Source organism: Melanerpes formicivorus, unplaced genomic scaffold (genome assembly GCF_026170545.1).
Source record: "Melanerpes formicivorus ecotype bairdi unplaced genomic scaffold, bMelFor1.0.p_v2 SCAF_167, whole genome shotgun sequence".
NCBI lineage: Eukaryota > Metazoa > Chordata > Aves > Piciformes > Picidae > Melanerpes > Melanerpes formicivorus.
This window is the reverse complement of record NW_027142519.1, coordinates 314,231-336,238: the sequence shown is the minus strand read 5'-3', so window position 1 is coordinate 336,238 and position 22,008 is coordinate 314,231. Positions and strand designations below refer to the sequence as shown.

The 22,008-nt window shown below is 56.5% G+C and overlaps 1 protein-coding gene across 1 annotated transcript in view; it reads left to right on the top strand.

Annotated features, from left to right (window-relative positions):
- Positions 1-22,008, top strand: part of LOC137457318 (protein Aster-B-like) — a 176,594-nt gene that overhangs the window by 140,464 nt on the left and 14,122 nt on the right. Inside the window, 9 exon segments of the mRNA XM_068169179.1 lie at positions 4,190-4,274; positions 6,287-6,390; positions 7,116-7,211; positions 7,641-7,721; positions 10,701-10,816; positions 11,974-12,130; positions 13,136-13,325; positions 14,973-15,116; positions 16,636-16,754. Coding sequence (XP_068025280.1) covers positions 4,190-4,274; positions 6,287-6,390; positions 7,116-7,211; positions 7,641-7,721; positions 10,701-10,816; positions 11,974-12,130; positions 13,136-13,325; positions 14,973-15,116; positions 16,636-16,754 — 1,092 coding nt within the window.

Below are 22,008 nucleotides of genomic sequence, written 5' to 3'. Positions count from 1 at the left end.
TCTTGGTTGGGGTTTCCTTGGTTGGGGTATCCTTGGCTGAAATTTTCTTGCTTTGGAGTTTTCTTGGCTGGAATTTTCTTGGTTTGGGGTTTCCTTGATTGGGGTTTTCTTGGTTGAGGTTTTCTTGGTTGGGGTTCTCTTGGTTGGGGTTCTCTTGGTTGGGGTTTTCTTGGCTGGAGTTTTCTTGGTTGGGGTTTTCTTGGTTTGGTGTTTCCTTGGGTTGAGGTTTCCTTGGTTGAGGTTTTCCTGGGGTTTTCTTGGTTGGAGTTTCCTTGGTTGGGATTTCCTTGGCTGAAGTTTTCTTGCTTTGGAGTTTTCTTGGTTGGAATTTTCTTGGTTTGGGGTTTCCTTGGTTGGGGTTTCCTTGGTTGAGGTTTTATTGGGGTTTTCTTGGTTGAACTTTTCATGGGTTGAGGTTTTCTTGGCTGAGGTTTTCTTGGTTGGGGTTTTCTTGGTTGGGGTTTCCTTGGCTGGGCTTTCCTTGGCTGGGATTTCCTTGGTTGAGGCTTTATTGGGGTTCTCTTGGGTTGGGGTTTTCTTGGTTGGAGCTTTCTTGTTTGAGGTTCTCTTGGTTGGGGTTCTCTTGGCTGAGGTTTTCTTGGCTGAGGTTTTCTTGGTTGAGGTTTTCTTGGGGTTCTCTTTGTTTGGGGTTTTCTTGGTTGGAGCTTTCTTGGTTGGGGTTCTCTTGATTGGGGTTCTCTTGGCTGAGGTTTTCTTGGTTGAGGTTTTCTTGGTTGAGGTTTTCTTGGGGTTCTCTTGCTTTGGGGTTTTCTTGGTTGGAGCTTTCTTGGTTGAGGTTCTCTTGGTTGGGGTTTTACTGGTTGGGGTTTTCTTGGTGGAGTTTTTCTTAGCTTGGGGCTGTTTTTGGTGTTTGAGCTGTGTGTGCCCAGCAGCTTAGGAAGAGTGAGGATTTTCCTGCAGTGTGCTCCTACCACAGGCTCAGCATCACAGCTGAGCAGCACTGCTCTCACGGTGCAGAGGTTTACTCTCTGTTTGTACACTTGAGTGAGGGCTGGGGAGGCTGGGGGCCAAGGGCAGGGCACAGGGGTTCAGGGAGTTCCAGTGCTCCAAACAATCTTCCTGGGACCTGAAGGAGTTAATTTTCTGGAGCCTTGCCCTCCATTTCCAAAGGGACCTAAGGGGTGAAGCCCAGGGAGCCCTGAGCCTTCGAGGGGGGTGCTCAGAGGTAGGTGTGGATGTGCAAGTCAGACCAGGCTGCTTGCTCAGAGCTCTGCTCTCCAGGCTGCTCTCTGCTCTCCAGGCTGCTCTCTGCTCTCCAGGCTGCTCTCTGCTCTCCAGGCTGCTCTCCCCTCGTGCCTCCCCAGCACACTCTGTCCAGCAACTTTCCATTACAGGAAACATCTGCTGGGAGGCAGGGCTGAGCCTAGGTTACTGCAGGGCATTGGCCGCCAGAGTTACCCAGCTCCACTCTCTGCAAGCATGTGTGAGGCACTTGGGTGTCTGCCTCCCAGGAGAAGCCTTGACAGAGACTGGAGCTGCCTTGCAGAGCAGAGGAGGACTAGAGAGGAGAGCCTGAGGCAGGCACTGAAGGAGTAACTGCTCTGCTGCTTTCAAAGAGGAGACAAATCCCAACCAAAGAGCTCTTTGAGTCTCTGAGTGCTTTGCTGTCCTTGCCCAGCCCTGGAAACCTCGGCCAGACCTGCTCCAGTGGGCTGCTGCTGCTGCTGGGAGCTATTTCAGTGGCTGCCCAAGGCACTGGGCCTGGGTCAGGAGCTGCAGGAGCCTCTCAGCCCTGCCTGGGACTGCTCAGGCTCTTGGCACATCTGCAGCGCTCTGGAAGGGATGCCCACAGCGAGAGGCTGGTGAGACTGGAGCAGAGGAGCACAGAGCTTGCCCACCAGCAAGCTCACCCCAATGAGCCAGCTCTGTCCATGTCCTCTGGAGGGCAAAGGAGATCTCAGATCTCCAGAGGCTGCTGGGGGAGACGACCTGAGTGTGAGTGGGAAAGTAGGGGAAGGCAGCTCGAGTCCTGCCCAGCTGCTGTGTCTCCTTCGGCTTTGAATCTAAACAAGAAGCAGTGACAGCAGGAACAGGAAAAGCAGAGTCTGGGTGAGAGCACAGGGAGCTGTGCAAGTGCTGAGGAGCACCATGGATTCCTTGCTGGAGTGTGGGGCTCTCTGGGATCTTGTGCTGGACCAAGAACTGCCACGTCTGCTGTGGGACCTGGAGGGGTTTGCTGACCTACCACAAGCAAGTGTCAGCCCTGGATGGGATGGAATTCCAGCTGTGAGTGTCTCTAAAGGGAGCTCTGTGTCACCCTGACAGGAGCATCTGCTCCAGAGCAGGCTTTGGACAGGTCAGGACCTCCCTGACTGCAGGGAAGGAGGGGGAAGCACTGCTCCACATGGAGGCTGTAGTGCTGAGTTGGGTTGCTGGGATGCTTTGAACCCAAAGCTCTGTTCCTCCCTCCCTTCCCATCCTCTCTGCTTGTCCCAGGAAATCCTTGGGTTTGGGCTCCTGCTGGAGCCCATCTCTGACCCAGACCTTTTGCAGATGTCCAGGCTGGGAGTGTGGTGAGTAACATTCCTGTTGGTGTCAGCAGATCTCACTCTGAAGCAGGAGACCTTCCTTTGGGCCCCCAGGGCTGGAGCACATCTCTGAAGGGCTGAGTTGTTGGCAAACTGATTTCTTTCTAGTGAGGAAGAGGAAATGCTTTTGGGGACAGGAGGCTGTCTGGGTTTCCTCCTGGGATCTGATGGCATTTGACAACTCTCTAAGGCTAATGCTACATAAATTCCATGTTCCTCACACCCCTGTGGCCCCACCAGCACCTTCCCAAGCAGGAGCTACCTTCTGTAATGGTTTGGGTTTTGGGGACCCTTGCTCTGAGCTGTAACTCACCCTTGTGCTTTGGGAGCTCTGTGTGGTGCAGCTGGAAGAGGTTAGCAGAAGGTTGCTGAGATGAGCTGAAGATGGGAAGGGAAAAGGTTGCAGCTCAGGTTGCTTCACCTTCCCTGCAGCTGTGGGAGAAAGAAGATGACTTGGGAGATGGGAGATGGGAGATGCAGGCTTCCTGGGGCTCCACCTGCCTCTGTTTTGGTGAACTCTGCCTTCAAAGGATGTTTTGAGCATGGCCATGGTGTGAGGAGGTGGTCTAAGGTGGACAGACAGCTCAGAGAACACCAGAGAGAAGGTAGCTCCTGCTCTGCCTCCAGCCAACAGCATGTTTGTCTCTGAGGTCTTCCATGAGGCCAAGTGTCTGCAGTTTAAGAGCACAACGTGGTTGAGACCCTGCAAAGCCTCCTGAGCCCCACCAAAGTGTTTGTACTGCACCAGTCAGTGGCTGCATGTTCACTGCTGCCAGGTGGAGCTCTTGGTGGGGAGAGCAGTGACTGCAGTGCTCCTGAGTGGAGCTCTTGGTGGGGAGAGGGAGGAGGGTGACTGCAGTGCTCCTGAGTGGAGCTCTTGGTGGGGAGAGGACTGAGGGTGGCTGCAGTGCTCCTGAGTGGAGCTCTTGGTGGGGAGAGGGAGGAGGGTGCCTGCAGTGCTCCTGAGTGGAGCTCTTGGTGGGGAGAGGGAGGAGGGTGCCTGCAGTGCTCCTGAGTGGAGCTCTTGGTGGGGAGAGGGAGGAGGATGATTCAGTTGCTGGGGAGAGGAAGGAGGCTGATTCCGTTGCTGGAGAGAGGGAGGAGGGTGACTGCACTATTCCTGAGCTCCTGCTGGCAGACAGCTGAGGTTGCCCTGGCAGGACTGAAGTTGCCCTGGCAGGGCTGAGGTTGCCTGGCAGGGCTGAGGTTGCCCTGGCAGGGCTGAGGTTGCCCTGGCAGGGCTGCAGCTGCCCTGAGGTGCCTGAGGGGCTGCTGTGCTGCTGTGGCAGAGCTGGGGGTGGGTGGCTGATGCAGTGCAGGCACAGCAGGTGTCCTGCCAGTCCCTGTACAGTCAAGAGAGCTCTTCAGGCAGAGCAGTTCTGGTTGGCTACCCAGCAGTTGTGGGCATAGCCCTTCTACTCTGTACTTGCTCTTCCAGGGCAGGTTCTCCTCCTCTTCTCACTTGGTGCACTGAATCCCAGACCCTCCCATCTGTGCCTGCTGCGATGGGAGCTCCTGGCCTCCTGCTCTGCCAATGCTTCTGATCCCCCTTCTCCTGCCCCAGGCCTTCCTCCTCTCCCACTCCAGCTCCCTGCCCTCCTGCCTGCCCCTCTCTTGACCAGGCCCTCTGTTCCTTGCAGGTGTTGAGTCCAACCTACAAACAGCGGAATGAGGATTTCAGGAAGCTCTTCAAGCAGCTCCCGGACACGGAGCGCCTCATCGTGGGTAAGGCCAGCCCCTGGGGGCCTGCTCTGCTCTGCTCAGCTCTGCTGTGCTCTGCTCTGCTGAGCTCTGCTCTGCTCTGCTGGGCCACCTGCATGCAGCTGCTTCTGCTTCTCCAAACAGATTGCCACCCAGGAGCAGTCCTGTGCACAGGCAGAATTCCTCCTCACCATTGCTAACGGGTTTCACTGCACAGAGCCAGGGGGTGGCAGGGCTTGGAAAGGACCTCTGGAGCTCATGGAGTCCAGCCCCCCTGGCAAGGCAGGGCCCCCTGGAGATGGGGAAGGAACACATCCAGGCAGGTTTGGGATGTCCCCAGAGATGGAGACTCCATCACCTCTCTGGGCAGCCTGCTCCAGGGCTCTGCCTCTCTTCAGTTCTAGAAGTTCCTCCTCATGTTCAGATGAGCTTCTGATGTTCACTCTGTGCCCACTGCCCCTTGTGCTGCCCCTGGGCACCACTGAACACAGCCTGGCCCCAACCTCCTGACCCCCACCCTTGGAGTATTGATCAGCATTGATCAGATCCCCCTCTCCATGCTAAACAGCCCCAACTCTCTCAGCCTTTCCTCCTCACAGAGCTGTTTCAGTCCCCTGTGTCCCCTTCAGTCTCTGCAGCCCTTTGCTGTCCCCTCTCCAGCAAGTCTCTGTTCCTCTTGCACCAGGGAGCCCAGAACTGGATGCAAGGCTCCAGATGTGGCCTCAGCAGGGCAGAGCAGAGAGGAGTTCTGTTTCAGGGAGAGCAGTGCTGGTTTGTATCAGCTGCAGCTGTGTGCCCTCAGACTTGCAGGAGCCCCTTTTCCCCCACAGGGCTCCCCCAAGCCCAACAGTGTGTTGCTGTTTGAGCCCTTCCCTCCCCTGGACAGGGTTGCAGTGCCTCAACATGCACACCACGGAGCTTCCCTTTTGCTTAACCTCCCTGCTGCTCCCTGCTCACACACAGCTGCCCTGCCCACGGCTGCTGAGGCTGAGGAGTGGCTGCCCAGTGCCCTGCATCTGCTCTTTTGTCTGCTCTAAGTGGTGATCTCATCCCATGCTGTTGGAGCAGGCAGCCCCTAGGAGAGGAATAGGAGTTGTGGAGGGTGCTTCACAGTCTCACAGTGTAACTAAGGGTGGAAAGGACCTCAAGGGTCATCAAGTCCAACCTGTCACCACAGACCTCATGACTAGACCATGGCACCAAGTGCCACATCCAATCCCCTCTGGAACACCTCCAGGGATGGGGACTCCACCACCTCCCTGGGCAGCACATCCCAATGGCCAGTGACTCTCTCAGTGAAGAACTTTCTCCTCACCTCGAGTCTAAACCTCCCCTGGCACAGCTTGAGACTGTGTCCTCTTGTTCTGGTGCTGGGTGCCTGGGAGAAGAGACCAACCCCCTCCCGGCCACAACCACCCCTCAGGTAGTTGTAGAGAGCAATGAGGTCACCCCTGAGCCTCCTCTTCTCCAGGCTAAGCAACCCCAGCTCCCTCAGCCTCTCTCACAGAGCTGTGCTCAAGGCCTCTCCCCAGCCTTGTTGCCCTTCTCTGGACACCTTCAAGTGTCTCAATGTCCTTCTTAAACTGAGGGGCCCAGAACTGGACACAGTACCTCAGATGTGTCCTAACCAAAGCAGAGTGCAGGGGCAGAATGACTTCCCTGCTCCTGCTGGCCACACTGTTCCTGATGCAGGTCAGGCTTCGGCTGGGAGAGGAATGAACAGTGGCACCAGGAAGGTGGAAAGGAAAGACAGGTTACAGTCTGGACATAGCATCTGGGCTGCTGCAGAATGAGAGCTAATAAGGGCAAGCTCAGTCAGTGACAGACTGGCTGTGACATGCCCTGGGGAGCAACCAGAACCTAGTGGACAGAGCAGCAGCTGAGGCTCAGTTCCTCCTGGCTCTGCCTTTGCCTTTGTGCAGGATCCTGTTGAGCAGCTTCTGCTCTGCCTGCTGCTGCTGCTTGTGCTCTCCTTTCTGCTGTGCTGGCTGCTGGTTTATGCTGCTGCTGAGTGATGATCTGTTGTCCACCCACAGATTACTCATGTGCTCTACAAAGAGACATTCTCCTGCAGGGCCGCCTCTACCTCTCTGAAAACTGGATCTGCTTTTACAGCAACATCTTCCGTTGGGAGACACTGGTAAGGCTGTCCCTGTGCCTCACAGAGCCACACAGTGGCTTGGCTTGGAAGGGACCTCCAAGATCATCCAGTTCAAACCCCCTGCCATGGGCAGGGACACCTCCCACCAGCACAGCTTGCTCAAGGCCTCATCCAGCCTGGCCTTGAACACCTCCAGGCAGGGGACAGCCACAGCCTCCCTGGGCAGCCTGTGCCAGGCTCTCCCCACCCTCACTCTCAACAATTTCTCCCTTATCTCCAGTCTCAGTCTCCTCTCTCCCAGCTCAAAGTCATTGTTTCTCCTCCTGGCACTCCCAGCCCTTGTCCAAAGTCCCTTCCCAGCTCTCCTGGAGCCCTTCAGGTACTGGAAGGCTGCTCTGAGGTCTCCCTGGAGCCTCATCTCCAGGCTGCACAGCCCCAACTCTCCCAGCCTGTCCCCCTAGGGGAGGTTCTGAAGCCCTCTGAGCATCCTGGTGGCCTGGCCTCCTCCAGCTGTTGGATGTCCTCCTTGCACTTCCCAGGTTGCTCACCCAGCCTGGTCTTAAACACCGCCAGGGCTGAGACGTCCACAGCTTCTCTGGGCCACCCTTGGCAGAGTCTCACCACCCCCACAGCAGAGAACTTCCCCATGCTGGGGTGCTTGCTGGTGCAGCTGTGAGAGTCTCATTCCCTTGTCCCTCTCACCAAGTGTCTCTCTTTGCCTGTGCTCCTCTCCTGCCCTGCCCCTGCTGCCCGGCCGGCCGCAGCTGACCGTCCGCTTGAAGGACATCTGCTCCATGACCAAGGAGAAGACAGCAAGGCTCATCCCTAATGCCATCCAAGTTTGCACTGACACTGAAAAGGTACTTCCTTGAAGCCTCTCCCCTTCTGGGGCCACCCTGTGTGGCTCTCAGAGGCAGGGACAGTGTCTGCTCCGAGGTAGCTTGTGCTGCCTGGGGCCGGGGAGCGGGGAGGAGGGATGGGTGCAGAGCTTCTGCAGCCCCTGGGACACAGCTAGCTCACATGGGGGGGTGGGTGGGGGCAGGTAGAAGATGCAGGTTGTATGGCAGCACATCTCTTAACAGCTGCTCCTGTGCTCACTGCCTTAGGTGAGAGGCACTCAGCCTCCCAGGGATGAGACCTCCAGGAGCTTCAGGCTGTGCTGAAGAGCTGGGCAGCTGCACTGTGTGGCTTGCTCAGAGCTCCTGTGGACACCAGCTGGGGAGTGACCCAAGCAGGCTTCTCCCTTCTCCTTTTCTGACCTGCCTGTCTCTCCATCTCTCCCCATTCAGCACTTTTTTACTTCCTTTGGGGCTCGAGACAGGACCTACATGATGATGTTCAGACTCTGGCAGAATGCTCTCCTGGACAAGGTACAGAGACCAGCAGCTCAGTCTTGGGGTGGGGTGAAAGGGAGGGCTTCAGACACCTGCAGGGGCATGGTACCTGCCTTTGGGCAGAGCAGGCACAGGACTGCAGCTGCAGTTCCCTCTTCTTCCCTGGAATTCTGTCAGTGTGCACTTAGCAAATGCCACTTGGCCTCTGCTGAGATAGAATCATGGAGTGCTTTGGGTTGGAAGGCACCTTAGAGGTCATCTAGTGCCAACCTCCCTGCCCTGGGCAGGGATGTGTAGAAGCATGCACCTGAGGAAGGCCTTTTGAGGTTCATTGTTCAGGTGGAACAGGCCAGGTGAGAGCAGTTCACAGTGCAAGACAGAGAGCTCACTGCACTCTGGGGCATTCTGTGCTTCAGAGGTGCAGAGGTTGAGGCAGAGCAGCAAAAGATCCTGAGGAGGTGTGGGGGTTGGACAGGGTTTCTGGAGCTCATCCAGTCCAACCCCCCTGCCAAGGCAGGGCACACAGGAGCACATCCAGGTGGGGCTGGGAAGTCTCCAGAGATGGAGACTCCACCACCTCTCTGGGCAGCCTGCTCCAGGCCTCCAGCACCCTTCAGTTAAAGTCTTTGCTCAGCTTTAGTTCAGGGCATCCCAAAAGCAGAGGAGAGCAGTGGGGGGTGTGCAGTGCAGTGGGTAAGGGCTGGCTGGGTTGGGTTTTCAAGTGGAGCAGGGCTGTGCCCCTGCTGTGCCAGGGGCCCCATCTGTCCTATTTGCTCCTAGAAGCAGATCCCAGGAGCATTCCTGGCCTCCCTGCAGGAGCAAGGCTCAGGAACTGATGTTAGAGTGCTGCAAGCATTTCAAGAAGCCCTGGCTTGAGTTCATCCCCTCCTGGAGGCTCAAGTGATCACCACCCCACCCCCCAGAATACCCTGTCCTGAGAGTCAGGGTGGTGTTCAGTATGCAGCAGGATCCCTTGGCAGTGGGCAGCTTCTCTTGCTCCCATGTGCTGTCATTTAATCAGCCTTTGGAAGCTCCTGACAAAAGTCACTGCCCTTGCTTTCAAGGTCAGAGCAAATGGGAACTGAGAGGTGGAGTGATAAAGGCAGGAAGCACTTCCAGAGCTCTTCTTCCAAAGTTCCTCTCCTTCTATCACCTGAGACTAGGGAGAAGAGCCCAACCCCCACCTCAATCCAGCCTCCTTCAGGTAGCTGCAGAGAGCAAGGAGGTCTCCTCTCAGCCTTCTCTTCTGCAGGCTGAGCAACCTCAGCTCCCTCAGCCTCTCCCCACAAGTCTCATAGTTTCATAGTTTCATAGTTTCATTCAGGGTTGGAAGGGACCACAAGGATCAGCCAGTTCCAACCCCCCTGCCATGGGCAGGGACACCCCACACTAGATCAGGCTGGACAGAGCCTCATCCAGCCTGGTCTTAAACACCCCCAGGGACGGGGCCTCAACCACCTCCCTGCACAACCCATTCCAGGGCTTCACCACTCTCATGGTGAAGAACCTCCTCCTCACATCTAGCCTGAATCTCCCCACCTCCAGCTTCATTCCATTCCCCCTAGTCCTAGCACTGCCTGAGATCCTGAGAAGTCCTTCCCCAGCCTTCCTGTAGGCCCCCTTCAGATACTGGAAGGCCACAATGAGGTCACCTCGAAGCCTTCTCTTCTCCAGACTGAACAGCCCCAACTCCTTCAGTCTGTCCTCACAGCAGAGGTGCTCCAGCCCTCTGATCATCCTTGTGGCCCTTCTCTGGACACATTCCAGCACCTCCACATCCCTCTTGTAATAGGGGCTCCAGAACTGGACACAGTACTCCAGGTGGGGTCTCACCAGGGCTGAGCAGAGGGGGAGGATCACCTCCCTTGCCCTGCTGGCCACACTTCTCCTGATGCAGCCCAGGATCTGATTGGCTTTGCGGGCTGCAAGTGCAGACTGAGAGCTCAAGTCCAGCTCTCCAAACCCCTCACCAGCTTCATTGCCCTAAGAAAGAGAAGAGTCAGAGGAAGTGTGGGGAGGGAGGTGCAGGTTTTCTGCTCACACTGTTGTGTGCACAGCATTGTGGCAGAGGGGAGTCTCAGCCCATGTGCTGCTCTGGGGGTTGGCTTTCTGACCCTTAAGTCTTGTCAGGTTGTGGCATGGCAGAATGAGAAAGTCAGAGTTTGGGGCAGAACCTGGGCTGACTTGGTGTAAGGGGGCTTGGCTGGGGGCATTCAGAGGAGTGTGGCCAGCAGAGCCAGGGAGCTTCTCCTCCACCTGCTGGGACCTCACCTAGAATATTGCATCCAGCTCTGGGCTCCCCAGCTCAGGAGGGACAGGGATCTGCTGCAGAGAGGCCAAGGGAGGGCTGCAAGGCTGCTGAAGGGACTGCAGCACTGCCTGGGGAGGAGAGGCTGAGAGCCCTGGGGCTGTTGAGGCTGCAGAGGAGAAGGCTGAGAGGGATCTGAGCAATGTCTCTCAAGAGCTGAGGGCTGGGGGTCAGGAGGGAGGGGACAGGGACAGGCTCTGCTCAGCTGCACCCTGGGCTAGGCCAAGGAGCAAGGGATGGAAAGTGCAGCCCAGGAGGTTGCAGCTCAGCAGGAGGAGGAACTTCTGCCCTGGGAGGCTCCCAGAGGCCTGGAGCAGGCTGCCCAGAGAGGTTGTGGAGTCTCCTTCCCTGGAGCCTTCCCAGCCCTGTCTGGATGTGTTCTGTGTGACCTGGGCTGGACTTTGTGCTCCTGCTCTGGCAGGGGGTTGGACTGGAAGCTCTCCAGAGGTCCCTTCCAACCCCTAACATCCTCTGATCTCTAAGCCAGCTTGGCCTGGCAGTAGAAGGCTACCTACAGCCCCAGCCCTTAGCCAGCATGGGGCTGTGCCAGTAACACACAACCCTCCTTGTAGCAGGGCTCAGAAGAGGTGAACCCATCAGAAGGCTCTCACCTCCCATCAGGGCCAGGGATGTGATGCTCCTGCCTGTGGTAGTTCCAAAAGCTGATGGTGTTTTGTGTTCCTGCTGTCCTCTGCTCCCTCCTTTAGCCTCTCTGTCCAAAGGAGCTCTGGCACTTTGTCCACCAGTGTTATGGGAATGAGCTGGGTCTGACCAGTGATGATGAAGACTATGTGCCTCCTGATGATGACTTCAACACAATGGGGTGAGTGAGGAGGACTAAAATCCTGCCTGTGATGAAGGAAAGGTGGCCTCAGGAGAGTAAGAATCCTGATGCATTGCATGCCTCTAACTGCTCAGTGTCCCTGGTGAGAGAGTCAAGGTTGTGGCCAAGTGTTTGCCCTTACATGTGAGTGTTCAAAGAGCTGAAGGGTTCCATTTCCTCCTGGAAGTCAGTGGGGCCCAAAATGCTTCTGCTTGCTGCTAGTGCTTGTAAATCATAGAGCCACAGAACCTCCCAGGTTGGAATAGACCTCAGTCCAACCTATGACCTAACACCATCTAATCAACTGAACCATGGCTCCAAGTGCCACATCCAAGCCCCTCTTGAACACCCCCAGGGATGGGGACTCCACCACCTCCCCAGGCAGCACATCCCAATGGCCAATTCCTCTTGCTGGGAAGAACTTTCTCCTCACCTCCAGCCTGAGCCTCCCCTGGCACAGCTTGAGACTGTGTCCTCTTGTTCTGGTGCTGGGTGCCTGGGAGAAGAGACCAACCCCCACCTGGCTACAACCTCCCTTCAGGGAGTTGGAGAGAGCAAGAAGGTCTCCCCTGAGCCTCCTCTTCTCCAGGCTAAGCAACCCCAGCTCCCTCATCCTCTCCTCACAGGGCTGTGCTCCAAGCCCCTCCCCAGCTTTGTTGCCCTTCTCTGCACACCTTCAAGTCTCTCAATCTCCTTCCTGACCTGAGGAGCCCAGAACTGGACACAGGACTCCAGGGGTGGCCTCAGCAGTGCTGAGCACAGGGCACAAGGACTTCCCTGCTTCTGCTGGCCACACTCTGCCTGCTGCAGGCCAGGATGCCCTTGGCCTTCTTGGCCCCCTGGGCACACTGCTGGCTCCTGTTCAGCTGCTCTCCACCACTCCCCCCAGGTCCCTCTCTGCCTGGCTGCTCTCAGCCCCTCTGCCCCCAGCCCAAGCATCCCAGTGGGAAGGGCAGGCAGTGTGTTCAGTGGTCAGGAAGAGCTGAAGGTTCTCGCTGTGTGTAGGACCCCTTGGAAGGTTTGGGCTTATGATCTTCCCTGCAGGGAGCCACTTGAGTGGAAGCTTGATGGAAGTGTTTTTACTTGCTCTGTGTGTCCAGCTGTAGCTGTACTGAGAGGTGTAAACATAAACCCCTCTGTTCTCTGTGGCGTCTCAGCTACTGTGAGGAGATCCCCGTGGAGGAGAACGAAGTCAACGACAGCTCCTCCAAAAGCAGCATGGAGGCCAAGCCAGAAGCCAGCCCTCAGCTGCCAAAGAAATCTGTCACTGCCAGCACCTTGACATCCACAGGAAGCAGTGAAGCTCCAGCCTCGGTGAGTGGCTGCCTCCTGGCACCCCGAGACTGGGGAGGAGGAGGAAGTTCTCCACAGAGAGGGTGGAGAGACCCTGGAGCGGGTGACACCCAGGGAGGCTCTGGCTGCCTCCTCCCTGGAGCTGCTCAAGGTCAGCTTGGATCAGGCCTTGAGCAAGTTAATCAAGACTAGATCTGGTGCCCCCAACACCAGGAGGACATGGAACTGCTGGAGAGGTTCCAGAGGAAGCCACTGAGATGATCAGAGGCTGGAGAACCTCCCCTGTGGGGACAGGCTGAAAATGTTGGGTCAGATCATTCTTGAGAAAAGAGAAGGCTCCAGGGGGATCTTAGAGACACTTTCCAGTAGCTAAAGGGCTCCAGGAGAGCTGGGGAGGGACTTTGGACAAGGGCTGGGAGGGACAGGAGGAGGAACAATGGCTTTGAGCTGGGAGAGAGAAGATTGAGACTGGAGATGAGGAAAAAGTTGTTGAGAGTGAGGTTGGGGAGACTCTGGCACAGGCTGCCCAGGGAGGCTGTGGCTGTCCCCTGCCTGGAGGTGTTCAAGGCCATGCTGGATGAAGCCTTGATCAAGCTGGGCTGGTGGGAGATGTACCTGTAGGTGAAAGGAGTCCTGAAGGTAAAAGGCTTCTAATTCCTTCCCTGCTTTCAGCCACAGAGTCATGGGATCAGCAAGGCTGGAAAAGACCTCTTGAGATCATCAAGTCCAATCTGCTGCCCAGCTCCTCCATGACCACTAGAGCATGGCCCAGAGGGCCACATCTGCTTGTTCCTTGAGCACCTCCAGGCACTGTCACTCCCCCACCTCCTAGAATGGTTTGGGTTGAAAGGGACCTTAAAAGGATCATCCAGTTCCAACCAGCCTGCCATAGGGACCCCTCCCACCAGCCCAGGTTGCTCAGGGCCTCATCCAACCTGGCCTTGAACACCTCCAGGGAGGGGGCAGCCATGTCCCTGTGCTTCCAGGTGCTGATCTTGCCCTCATTGTGCTCTCTCCTTGCTGCAGTTTGATGGAGTGCTGCCAGAAGAGGAGGAGGCAGTGGCAGAGAGTCCTGTGGAAAAAGACCTTGGCATTGCCAATATCATGGGAGAGAAGATTGAGATCATTGGCCCTGTCACCTCCCCTTCCCTGGACTTCAATGACAATGAAGACATCCCCACTGAGCTCAGTGACTCCTCAGAGACCCATGATGAAGGTAAGTGGGGCAGGGTTGTTCCAGCAGAGTTGTTTTCAGGCTTCTCCCATCCTTACCAGTGAGGGGCTGGAGTGGCTAATACTGAATTTAGTTTCAGTTCAGGAGATGCAAAGGATTCCCCTCTTGGGCTGCAGAAGGTGGATGTGGGGGGTGAGGATAACCTGTGCAGCTCAGGAGTCCTCCTGATCCTGGCCTGCATCCAAAGCAGGGTGGCCAGAGATGGAGAGAGGGGATCCTGCCCCTCTGCTGTGCTGAGACCTCACCTGCAGGGCTGTGTCCAGCTCTGGAGTCCTCAACACAGGAGGGACATGGAGCTGATGGAGAGGGTCCAGAGTAGGCCATGAAGATGGTCAGAGGGCTGGAGAACCTCTGCTATGGGAACAGGCTGGGAGAGTTGGGGCTGTTCAGCCTGGAGAAGAGGAAGCTCCAGGGAGACCTCAGAGCAGCATTTCAGTGTCTGAAGGGGACCTACAGGAAGGCTGGGGAGGGGCTCTTGCCAAGGGCTTGTGGAGATAGGATGAGAGGCAGTGGTTTGAAAGTGGAGCAGGAGAGATTTAGCTTGGCCATCAGGAAGAAGTTCTGCACAGTGAGGGTGGGGAGACACTGGCACAGAGTCACAGAATCACCAAGGGTGGAAGAGACCTCAAAGATCACCAAGTCCAACCTGGCACCACAGACCTCCTGACTAAACCATGGCTCCAAGTGCCACATCCAATCCCCTCTGGAACACCTCCAGGGATGGGGACTCCACCACCTCCCTGGGCAGCACATTCCAATGGCTAACAACTCTCTCTGGGAAGAACTTTCTCCTCACCTCAAGCTTAAACTTCCCCTGGCACAGCTTGAGACTGTGTCCTCTTGTTCTGGTGCTGAGTGCCTGGGAGAGGAGCCCAACCCCCACCTGGCTCCAACCTACCTTCAGGGAGTTGGAGAGAGCAAGAAGGTCTCCCCTGAGCCTCCTCTTCTCCAGGCTAAGCAACCCCAGCTCCCTCAGCCTCTCCTCACAGGGCTGTGCTCCAGACCCCTCCCCAGCCTCCTTGCCCTTCTCTGCACACCTTCAAGTCTCTCAATCTCCTTCTTGACCTGAGGAGCCCAGAGCTGGACACAGGACTCCAGGGGTGGCCTCAGCAGTGCTGAGCACAGGGCACAAGGACTTCCCTGCTCCTGCTGGCCACACTCTGCCTGCTGCAGGCCAGGATGCCCTTGGCCTTCTTGGCCCCCTGGGCACACTGCTCGCTCTTGTTCACCACTCCCCCCAGGTCCCTCTCTGCCTGGCTGCTCTCAGCCACTCTGCCCCCAGCCTGTAGCTCTGCCTGGGGTTGCTGTGGCCAAAGTGCAGCCCCTGGCACTGTGACTTGTTCAATGCCATCCTGTTGGCCTCTGCCCATCCCTGAAGACATTCAAGGTCAGACTTGATGTGGCCCTGAGCAGCCTGCTCCAGTTGGAGGTGTCCCTGGTGCCTGCAGGGGGGTTGGACAAAATGACCTTTGAGGGTCCCTTCCCACCTGTGAAGCTGTGCATCAGTGCAGGAGAGGGCTCAGAGGTTGCCCTGTTGGGGCCCTTCCTGTGGAAGCCACCCAGGAAGGTGCAGGTCCCGAGCGGGCGCCGAGGCTCACGGCTGGGGCTTGTGGCTCTGTCTGCCCACAGGGGAGGTCCAGGCCTTCTATGAGGACCTGAATGGCCGTCAGTATGTGAATGAGGTCTTCAACTTCAGCGTGGACAAGCTCTATGACCTGCTCTTCACCGACTCCCAGTTCCAGAGGGACTTCATGGAGCAGCGCCGCTTCTCCGGTGAGCTGCCGCCAGGGGCAGCCGGGGCCGGGGCTGCTCCCCTGGGCTGCCCCCTGCCAGGGGCACAGCGAGGCTCTGGGGCTGCAACTTTGCCTGAGGGACTGGAAGGTGTTCTGAGCAGCTCCTGGGGCAGATCTGGGGCTGAGCAATGCTCTGAGCTGCTCCTGGGGCAGATCTAGGGACTGGGGAATGCTCTGAGAGCTCCTGGGGCAGATGTAGGGAGTGGGGAATGCTCTGAGCTGCTCCTGGGGCAGATCTAGGCACTGGGTGATGTTTTAGTAGCTCCTGGGGCAGATCTAGGCACTGGGTGATGTTCTGAGCAGCTCCTGGGGCAGCTCTAGGCACTGGGTGATGTTCTGAGCTGCTCCTGGGGCAGATCTAGGCACTGGGTGATGTTTTAGTAGCTCCTGGGGCAGATCTAGGCACTGGGTGATGTTCTGAGCAGCTCCTGGGGCAGCTCTAGGCACTGGGTGATGTTCTGAGCAGCTCCTGGGGCACCTTTACTGCCAGTAACCCAAAGCAGGTGGGAACAGCCTTGTTTAGCTCTCTAGTTTTACTTTGTCAGAGCCAGCTCTTGGTCTAGGAAAGGAGCAGAGTCTCCTATTTTTAGCCATCAGCTAAGGCCTGATGCTGTGTTCAGGTGTGAGGAAAAAGCTCCTCTAGCTCCACACCAGCCACTGCCATCAGCTGTGCAGCTGCTGATGCAAGGAGAGTGTTCTCCCTTGGCATGCTGTAGTCCTCTTGTTCCTCTAGCTGTAGGTTTGCTGTAGGATCTATGTCCCCAGCCTCTCCTCCTTTCTCTGCACCTGAAAGAAGGGGAAATGCTCACCTCCAACAGAGGAGACCTTCCTTCAACACTCAGTTCAGCCCTTGTGCTTCTGCAGCCAGCCTCTGCAAGGGGAGGGAGATCCTGGCCTGAGCTTGGCTCTAGGTTGTGCCTTTCCCTGGGGAACTAACCTGAGCTCCCTCTCCAGTTTGGTGCTGGGGAGGCCACACTGAAAGTCCTGGGTTCAGTTTTGGGGCCCTCAGTCCAAGGAGGACATTGAGAGGCTGGAGCAGGGCCAGGGAAGGGCAAGGAAGCTGGGGAAGGGTCTGGAGAAGAGGGCTGGGGAGGAGCAGCTGAGGGAGTTGGGGGTGGTGAGGCTGGAGGAGGGGAGGCTGAGGGAGACCTCCTTGCTCTCTGCAGCTCCCTGAGAGGAGGTTGGAGCCAGGTGGGGGCTGGGCTCTGCTCCCTAGTCTCAGGTGATAGAAGGAGAGGCAATGGCCTGAAATTGTGCCAGGGGAGGCTTAGGTTGGAGATGAGGAAGAATTTGTTTGCTGCCAGAGTGGTCAGGGACTGGCAGAGGCTGCCCAGGGAGGTGGTGGAGTCCCCATGCCTGGAGGTGTTCCAGAACCCTGTGGCCATGGTGGGGCTGGGTTGAAGTTTGGACTGGATGATCTTGGAGGTCTCTTCCAGCCCAAACAATTCTCTTGTTTCTAATCCCTTGAACTGAATGGGGTTTTTCTTTTGTCCTCTCAGATATTATCTTTCACCCCTGGAAGAAGGAAGACAATGGCAATCAGACCAGAGTGATCCTGTACACCATCACCCTCACCAACCCCCTGGCCCCCAAAACTGCCACTGTCACTGAGACACAGGTAGGTGAGAGGGGAGCAGCTGGGGAATGCTTTGCAGGGAGAGATCTGCAGCACTTTCCTTGCCTTGGGCACACTGCTGTGCTTGCTGTCCTCCTCCCTCTCCATGCCCCTTCACAGCTCTTCCTGGTATTAACTTGCTGCCCAGTATGGCTGCAGTGGGAGTGACTGAGGGGACAGAGCTGGGCTGGGCTGGGCTCCAAGGAGAGGACCCCCAGAAGCAGAAGAGGTTGCAAACAAGGCAGCAGGTTCTAACAGTGTGTCTGTCACTCAGACTGCTGTGTGCTGAGATGTGGGAAGCCCAGCAGGTGTTAGTAAGTCAGATACTCTCTGGCCAGGCCTCCTCACATCTCCTCACCAGTGCAGACAATCTACATACAACAGGGAATGGGTTGAAGCTGGGAGAGGGGAGATGGAAACCTCAGAGCAGACTTTCAGTACCTGAAGGGCTACAGGAGAGCTGGAGAGGGAGTTTTGACAAGGGCTGGGAGTGCCAGGCTGAGGAACAATGGCTTTGAGCTGGGAGAGAGGAGACTGAGAGTGGAGATGAGGAAGGAATTGTTGAGAGTGAGGCTGGGGAGACTCTGGCACAGGCTGCCCAGGGAGGCTGTGGCTGTCCCCTGACTGAAGGCCAGGCTGGATGAGGCCTTGAGCAGCCTGAGCTGGTGGGAGGTGTCCCTGCCCATGGCAGGGGGTTGGAGCTGGATGAGCTTGAAGGTCCCTTCCAACCCAACCCACTCTGTGGTTCTGTGACTTTGCTGTGCCCTCTCTGCACAGGTGAGTGGCAATTCTCTGTCCTGTGGATCTGCAGTGAGCTGTGTCTGTCCCCTTGGGGAGGTTTGCTCTGGGACAAAGCAAGCAGCAGATCAGAAGGCTTTGAAGAAGCAACTGATAGATTTTTAAGGTGTTTAGAGGCACAGAGTAACTTATGCCAGAAAGGACCTTGCAGAGGTACAAAATACAGAATTAACCAGGTTGGAAAAGACCAGGTTGGATCATCCAGTCCAACCTCTCACTCAGCACCATCTGATCAACTCAACCATGGCACCAAGTGCCTCATCCTCTTCCTAAACACCTCCAGGGATGGGGACTCCACCACCTCGCTGGGCAGCACATTCCAATGGCCGATCTCTCTTGCTGGGAATAATTTCTTCCTAATCTCCAGCCTGAACTTCCCCTGGCACAGCTTGAGACTCTGTCCTCTTGTTCTGCTGCTGGGTGCCTGGGAGAAGAGCCCAACACCCACCTGGCTCCAGCCTCCCTTCAGGGAGTTGCAGAGAGCAAGAAGGTCTCCCCTGAGCCTCCTCTTCTCCAGGCTAAGCAACCCCAGCTCCCTCAGCCTCTCCTCACAGGGCTGTGCTCCAGACCCCTCCCCAGCCTCCTTGCCCTTCTCTGGACACCTTCAAGTCTCTCAATCTCCTTCTTGACCTGAGGAGCCCAGAACTGGACACAGGACTCCAGGGGTGGCCTCAGCAGTGCTGAGCACAGGGCACAAGGACTTCCCTGCTCCTGCTGGCCACACTCTGCCTGATGCAGGCCAGGATGCCCTTGGCCATACCTCTGATTTTCGAGCAGGCTGCTCCCTGACAGGCCAGACATCAGTTTAAGGAGAAGAGGTGACACTTGCAAAGGTCCCAGAGGAGTGCTCCTCAGGTGGCAGTGCCCATAGCTATGTCTCTGATACCAAAGGAGAGGTTGAGCTGCTGGAACTCAGCACCCCTTGGGAAAACCCCTGAGTGAATCAGTTGGTTCCTTCAAGCCTGCCTTATGTTGGGGTGGTTGTAGCCAGGTGGGGGTTGGTCTCTTCTCAGCACCAGAACAAGAGGACACAGTCTCAAGCTGTGCCAGGGTGAAGTGTAGGCTTGATCTTGGCAAGAAGTTCTTGACAGGCAGAGAGATTGCCCTTGGGATGCGCTGCCCAGGGAGGGGGTGGGGTTGATGTCCCTGGAGGTGTTTAGGAAGAGCCTGGATGAGGCACTTGGTGCCATGGTCTGGTTGATTAGTTAGTTGGGTGATTGGTTGGAGGTGATGATCTTGGAGGTCTCTTCCAACTTGGCTGTGTAGTTGTGTGTCAGAGGTGAGTTGCTCACGGTGGGGCAGGAGAGCCGGGGCCAGGGCGCGGCTGTGGGCTCCTGGCTGCCGGGGTGAAGGGCCAGGAAAGAGACTCAGTTCTTATGAATACTCCCCTGTTGTGAAATCAGAGGCACAAACCAGGCCAAAATATCAACAGCTAGGCTATTTATTGCATAAATAAAGTGGACATAAGAAGGGGAGAGGGAGAAAATAGAGAGGGAGAGAGAGAAGAGAGAGAGAAAAGGAGAGATGGGCAGATGGGCAGAGGCCAAGGGCAGGAGATTGAACACATCCAAGTGCCAGGTGCTGCACATTGGCCACAGCAACCCCAGGCAGTGCTACAGGCTGGGGGCAGAGTGGCTGAGAGCAGCCAGGCAGAGAGGGACCTGGGGGTGCTGGTTGATGGTAGGCTGAACATGAGCCTGCAGTGTGCCCAGGCAGCCAGGAGGGCCAATGGCATCCTGGCCTGCATCAGGCAGAGCGTGGCCAGCAGGAGCAGGGAGGTCATTCTGCCCCTGGACACTGCACTGGTTAGGCCACACCTGGAGTCCTGTGTCCAGTTCTGGGCTCCTCAGGTTAGGAAGGAGGTTGAGCTGCTGGAAGGTGTCCAGAGAAGGGCAACAAAGTTGGTGAGGGGCTTGGAACACAGCCCTTTGAGGAGAGGCTGAGGGAGCTGGGGTTGCTTAGCCTGGAGAAGAGGAGACTCAGGGGTGACCTTATCACCCTCTACAACTACCTGAAGGGAGGTTGTAGCCAGGTGGGGGTTGGTCTCTTCTCCCAGGCAGCCAGCAGCAGAACAAGAGGACACAGTCTGAGGCTGCACCAGGGGAGGTTCAGGTTGGATGTTAGAAAGAAGTTCTATACAGAGAGAGTGATTGCCCAGTGGAATGTGCTGCCCAGGGAGGTGGTGGAGTCCCCATCCCTGGAGGTGTTCAGGAGGAGACTTGATGGGGTGCTTCGTGCCATGGGTTAGCTGTTTGGGTGGGTTGGATTGGGTGATGGGTTGGACACCATGATCTTGAAGGTCTCTTCCAACCTGGTTTGCTTTATTCTAAATTATTCTAAATAAAGTTTATTCTATTCTAAAGGAATTATATTACCACACCCCTCACCCCCCCCCCCCCCCACGACAGTTTGAGTCTGTGGAGGAGAGGTGCTGCAGGAGATGTTGGGTTGGTACAGGAAGGGTGCTGAGGCTCTGGCTGGAGAAGAACTGTGGTCCTCTGGGCAGCCTGGGTAGAGGAAGGCTGCTGAGGCTCTGGCTGGAGAAGAGCTGTGCTCCTCTGGGCAGCCTGGGTAGAGAAAGGCTGCTGAGGCTCTGGCTGGAGAAGAGCTGTGCTCCTCTGGGCAGCCTGGGTAGAGAAAGGCTGCTGAGGCTCTGGCTGGAGAAGAGCTGTGCTCCTCTGGGCAGCCTGGGTAGAGAAAGGCTGCTGAGGCTTCTTTTATCCAGAGCAGCATTGTCCTGGCTTTCCTTTCCCCGCGGCATGCTCCATCTCCTGTGTTTTCCTTCATCTCCCTTTTTCTTCTACAGTAGCCAGTAGTGGCTCCAGTCTTTTATACAGTTTTTAGTCCTTAGCTATGTGTCCAAGTATTGTCCCTCAGGAATTCAGAGGCAAGGAAATCATCCTTAGGTAAACGTCCAGGTATCGCTCCCCCGGAAATCCTTCTGTGCATTCCTGTGTGTTTGGGCAATGCTCTGGATGGGGGGCGGGGGGGGGGCCTCCACCTCCTCTATCTCCATCCAGACAAGCCCCCCCACACTCCTTACACATCAGGAAACAGGTGGTGAATCCATTGTGTCACCCTTCCCAGGGTACTTGATGGGTGGAGATTAACTTGCCCTAAAGGTGTGATGGCTGGGTCCTTGGGTCCGCTGTTGCAGTCCAGTGCTCTCACGATGCAATCACAAGCTGATTTGCATCCAGGAATGGTCTTTGCACCTTCCTGCCAGAGGCTCTGCCAAACACATATCAGCAGATGTCTGGGCAAGCAGCAAAGTGATTTCATCTTTGTTGAGTCACACTGTGGCACTGCCAGATTGCTCACACTGCTCGTCGCTGGCATTAAACACATCATTAGAATAAACCTTTAGAATAAACCCAACCAGGTTGGAAGAGACCTTCAAGATCATCGTGTCCAACCCATCAACCAATCCAACCCACCCAAACAGCTAACCCATGGCACCAAGCACCCCAGCAAGTCTCCTCCTGAACACCTTCAATGACGGCGACTCCACCACCTCCCCGGGCAGCCCATTCCATAGCGCAATCACTCTTTCTGTATAGAACTTCTTCCTAACATCCAACCTGAACCTCCCCTGGCACAGCCTGAGACTGTGTCCCCTTGTTCTGGTACTGGGTGCCTGGGAGAAGAGACCATCATCTGCCTGTCTACAACCTCCCTTCAGGTAGTTGTAGAGAGTGATAAGGTCACCCCTGAGTCTCCTCTTCTCCAGGCTGAGCAACCCCAGCTCCCTCAGCCTCTCCTCACAGGGCTGTGTTCCAAACCCCTCACCAACTTTGTTGCCCTTCTCTGGACTCGTTCCAGCAGCTCAACCTCCTTCCTAAACTGAGGGGCCCAGAACTGGACACAGTACTCGAGGTGTGGCCTAACCAGTGCAGTGTCCAGGGGCAGAATGACCTCCCTGCTCCTGCTGGCCACACTCTGCCTGATGCAGGCCAGGATGCCATTGGCCCTCTTGGCTGCCTGGGCACACTGCAGGCTCATGTTCAGCCTACCATCAACCAGCACCCCCAGGTCCCTCTCTGCCTGGCTGCTCTCAGCCACTCTGCCCCCAGCCTGTAGCTCTGCCTGGGGTTGCTGTGGCCAATGTGCAGCCCCTGGCACTTGGATGTGTTCAGTCTCCTGCCCTTGGCCTCTGCCCATCTGTGCAGCCTGTCCAGGTCCCTCTGCAGAGCCTCTCTACCCTCCAGCAGATCAACTCTTGCCCCCAGCTTGGTGTCGTTAGCAAATTCACTGCTGATGGACTCAATGTCCTCCTCCAGATCATCAATGAAGATGTTAAAGAGCACAGGGCCCAGCACTGATCCTTGGGGCACACCACTGGTGCCTGGCTGCCAGCTGGATGTGGCACCATTCATTCATTGCCACATCACGCCAAGAGAGACAAACTTTTAGTCTCTCTTTTAGCCAGGGAAGGTGCCACCCTGAGCAAAGCTGTGCT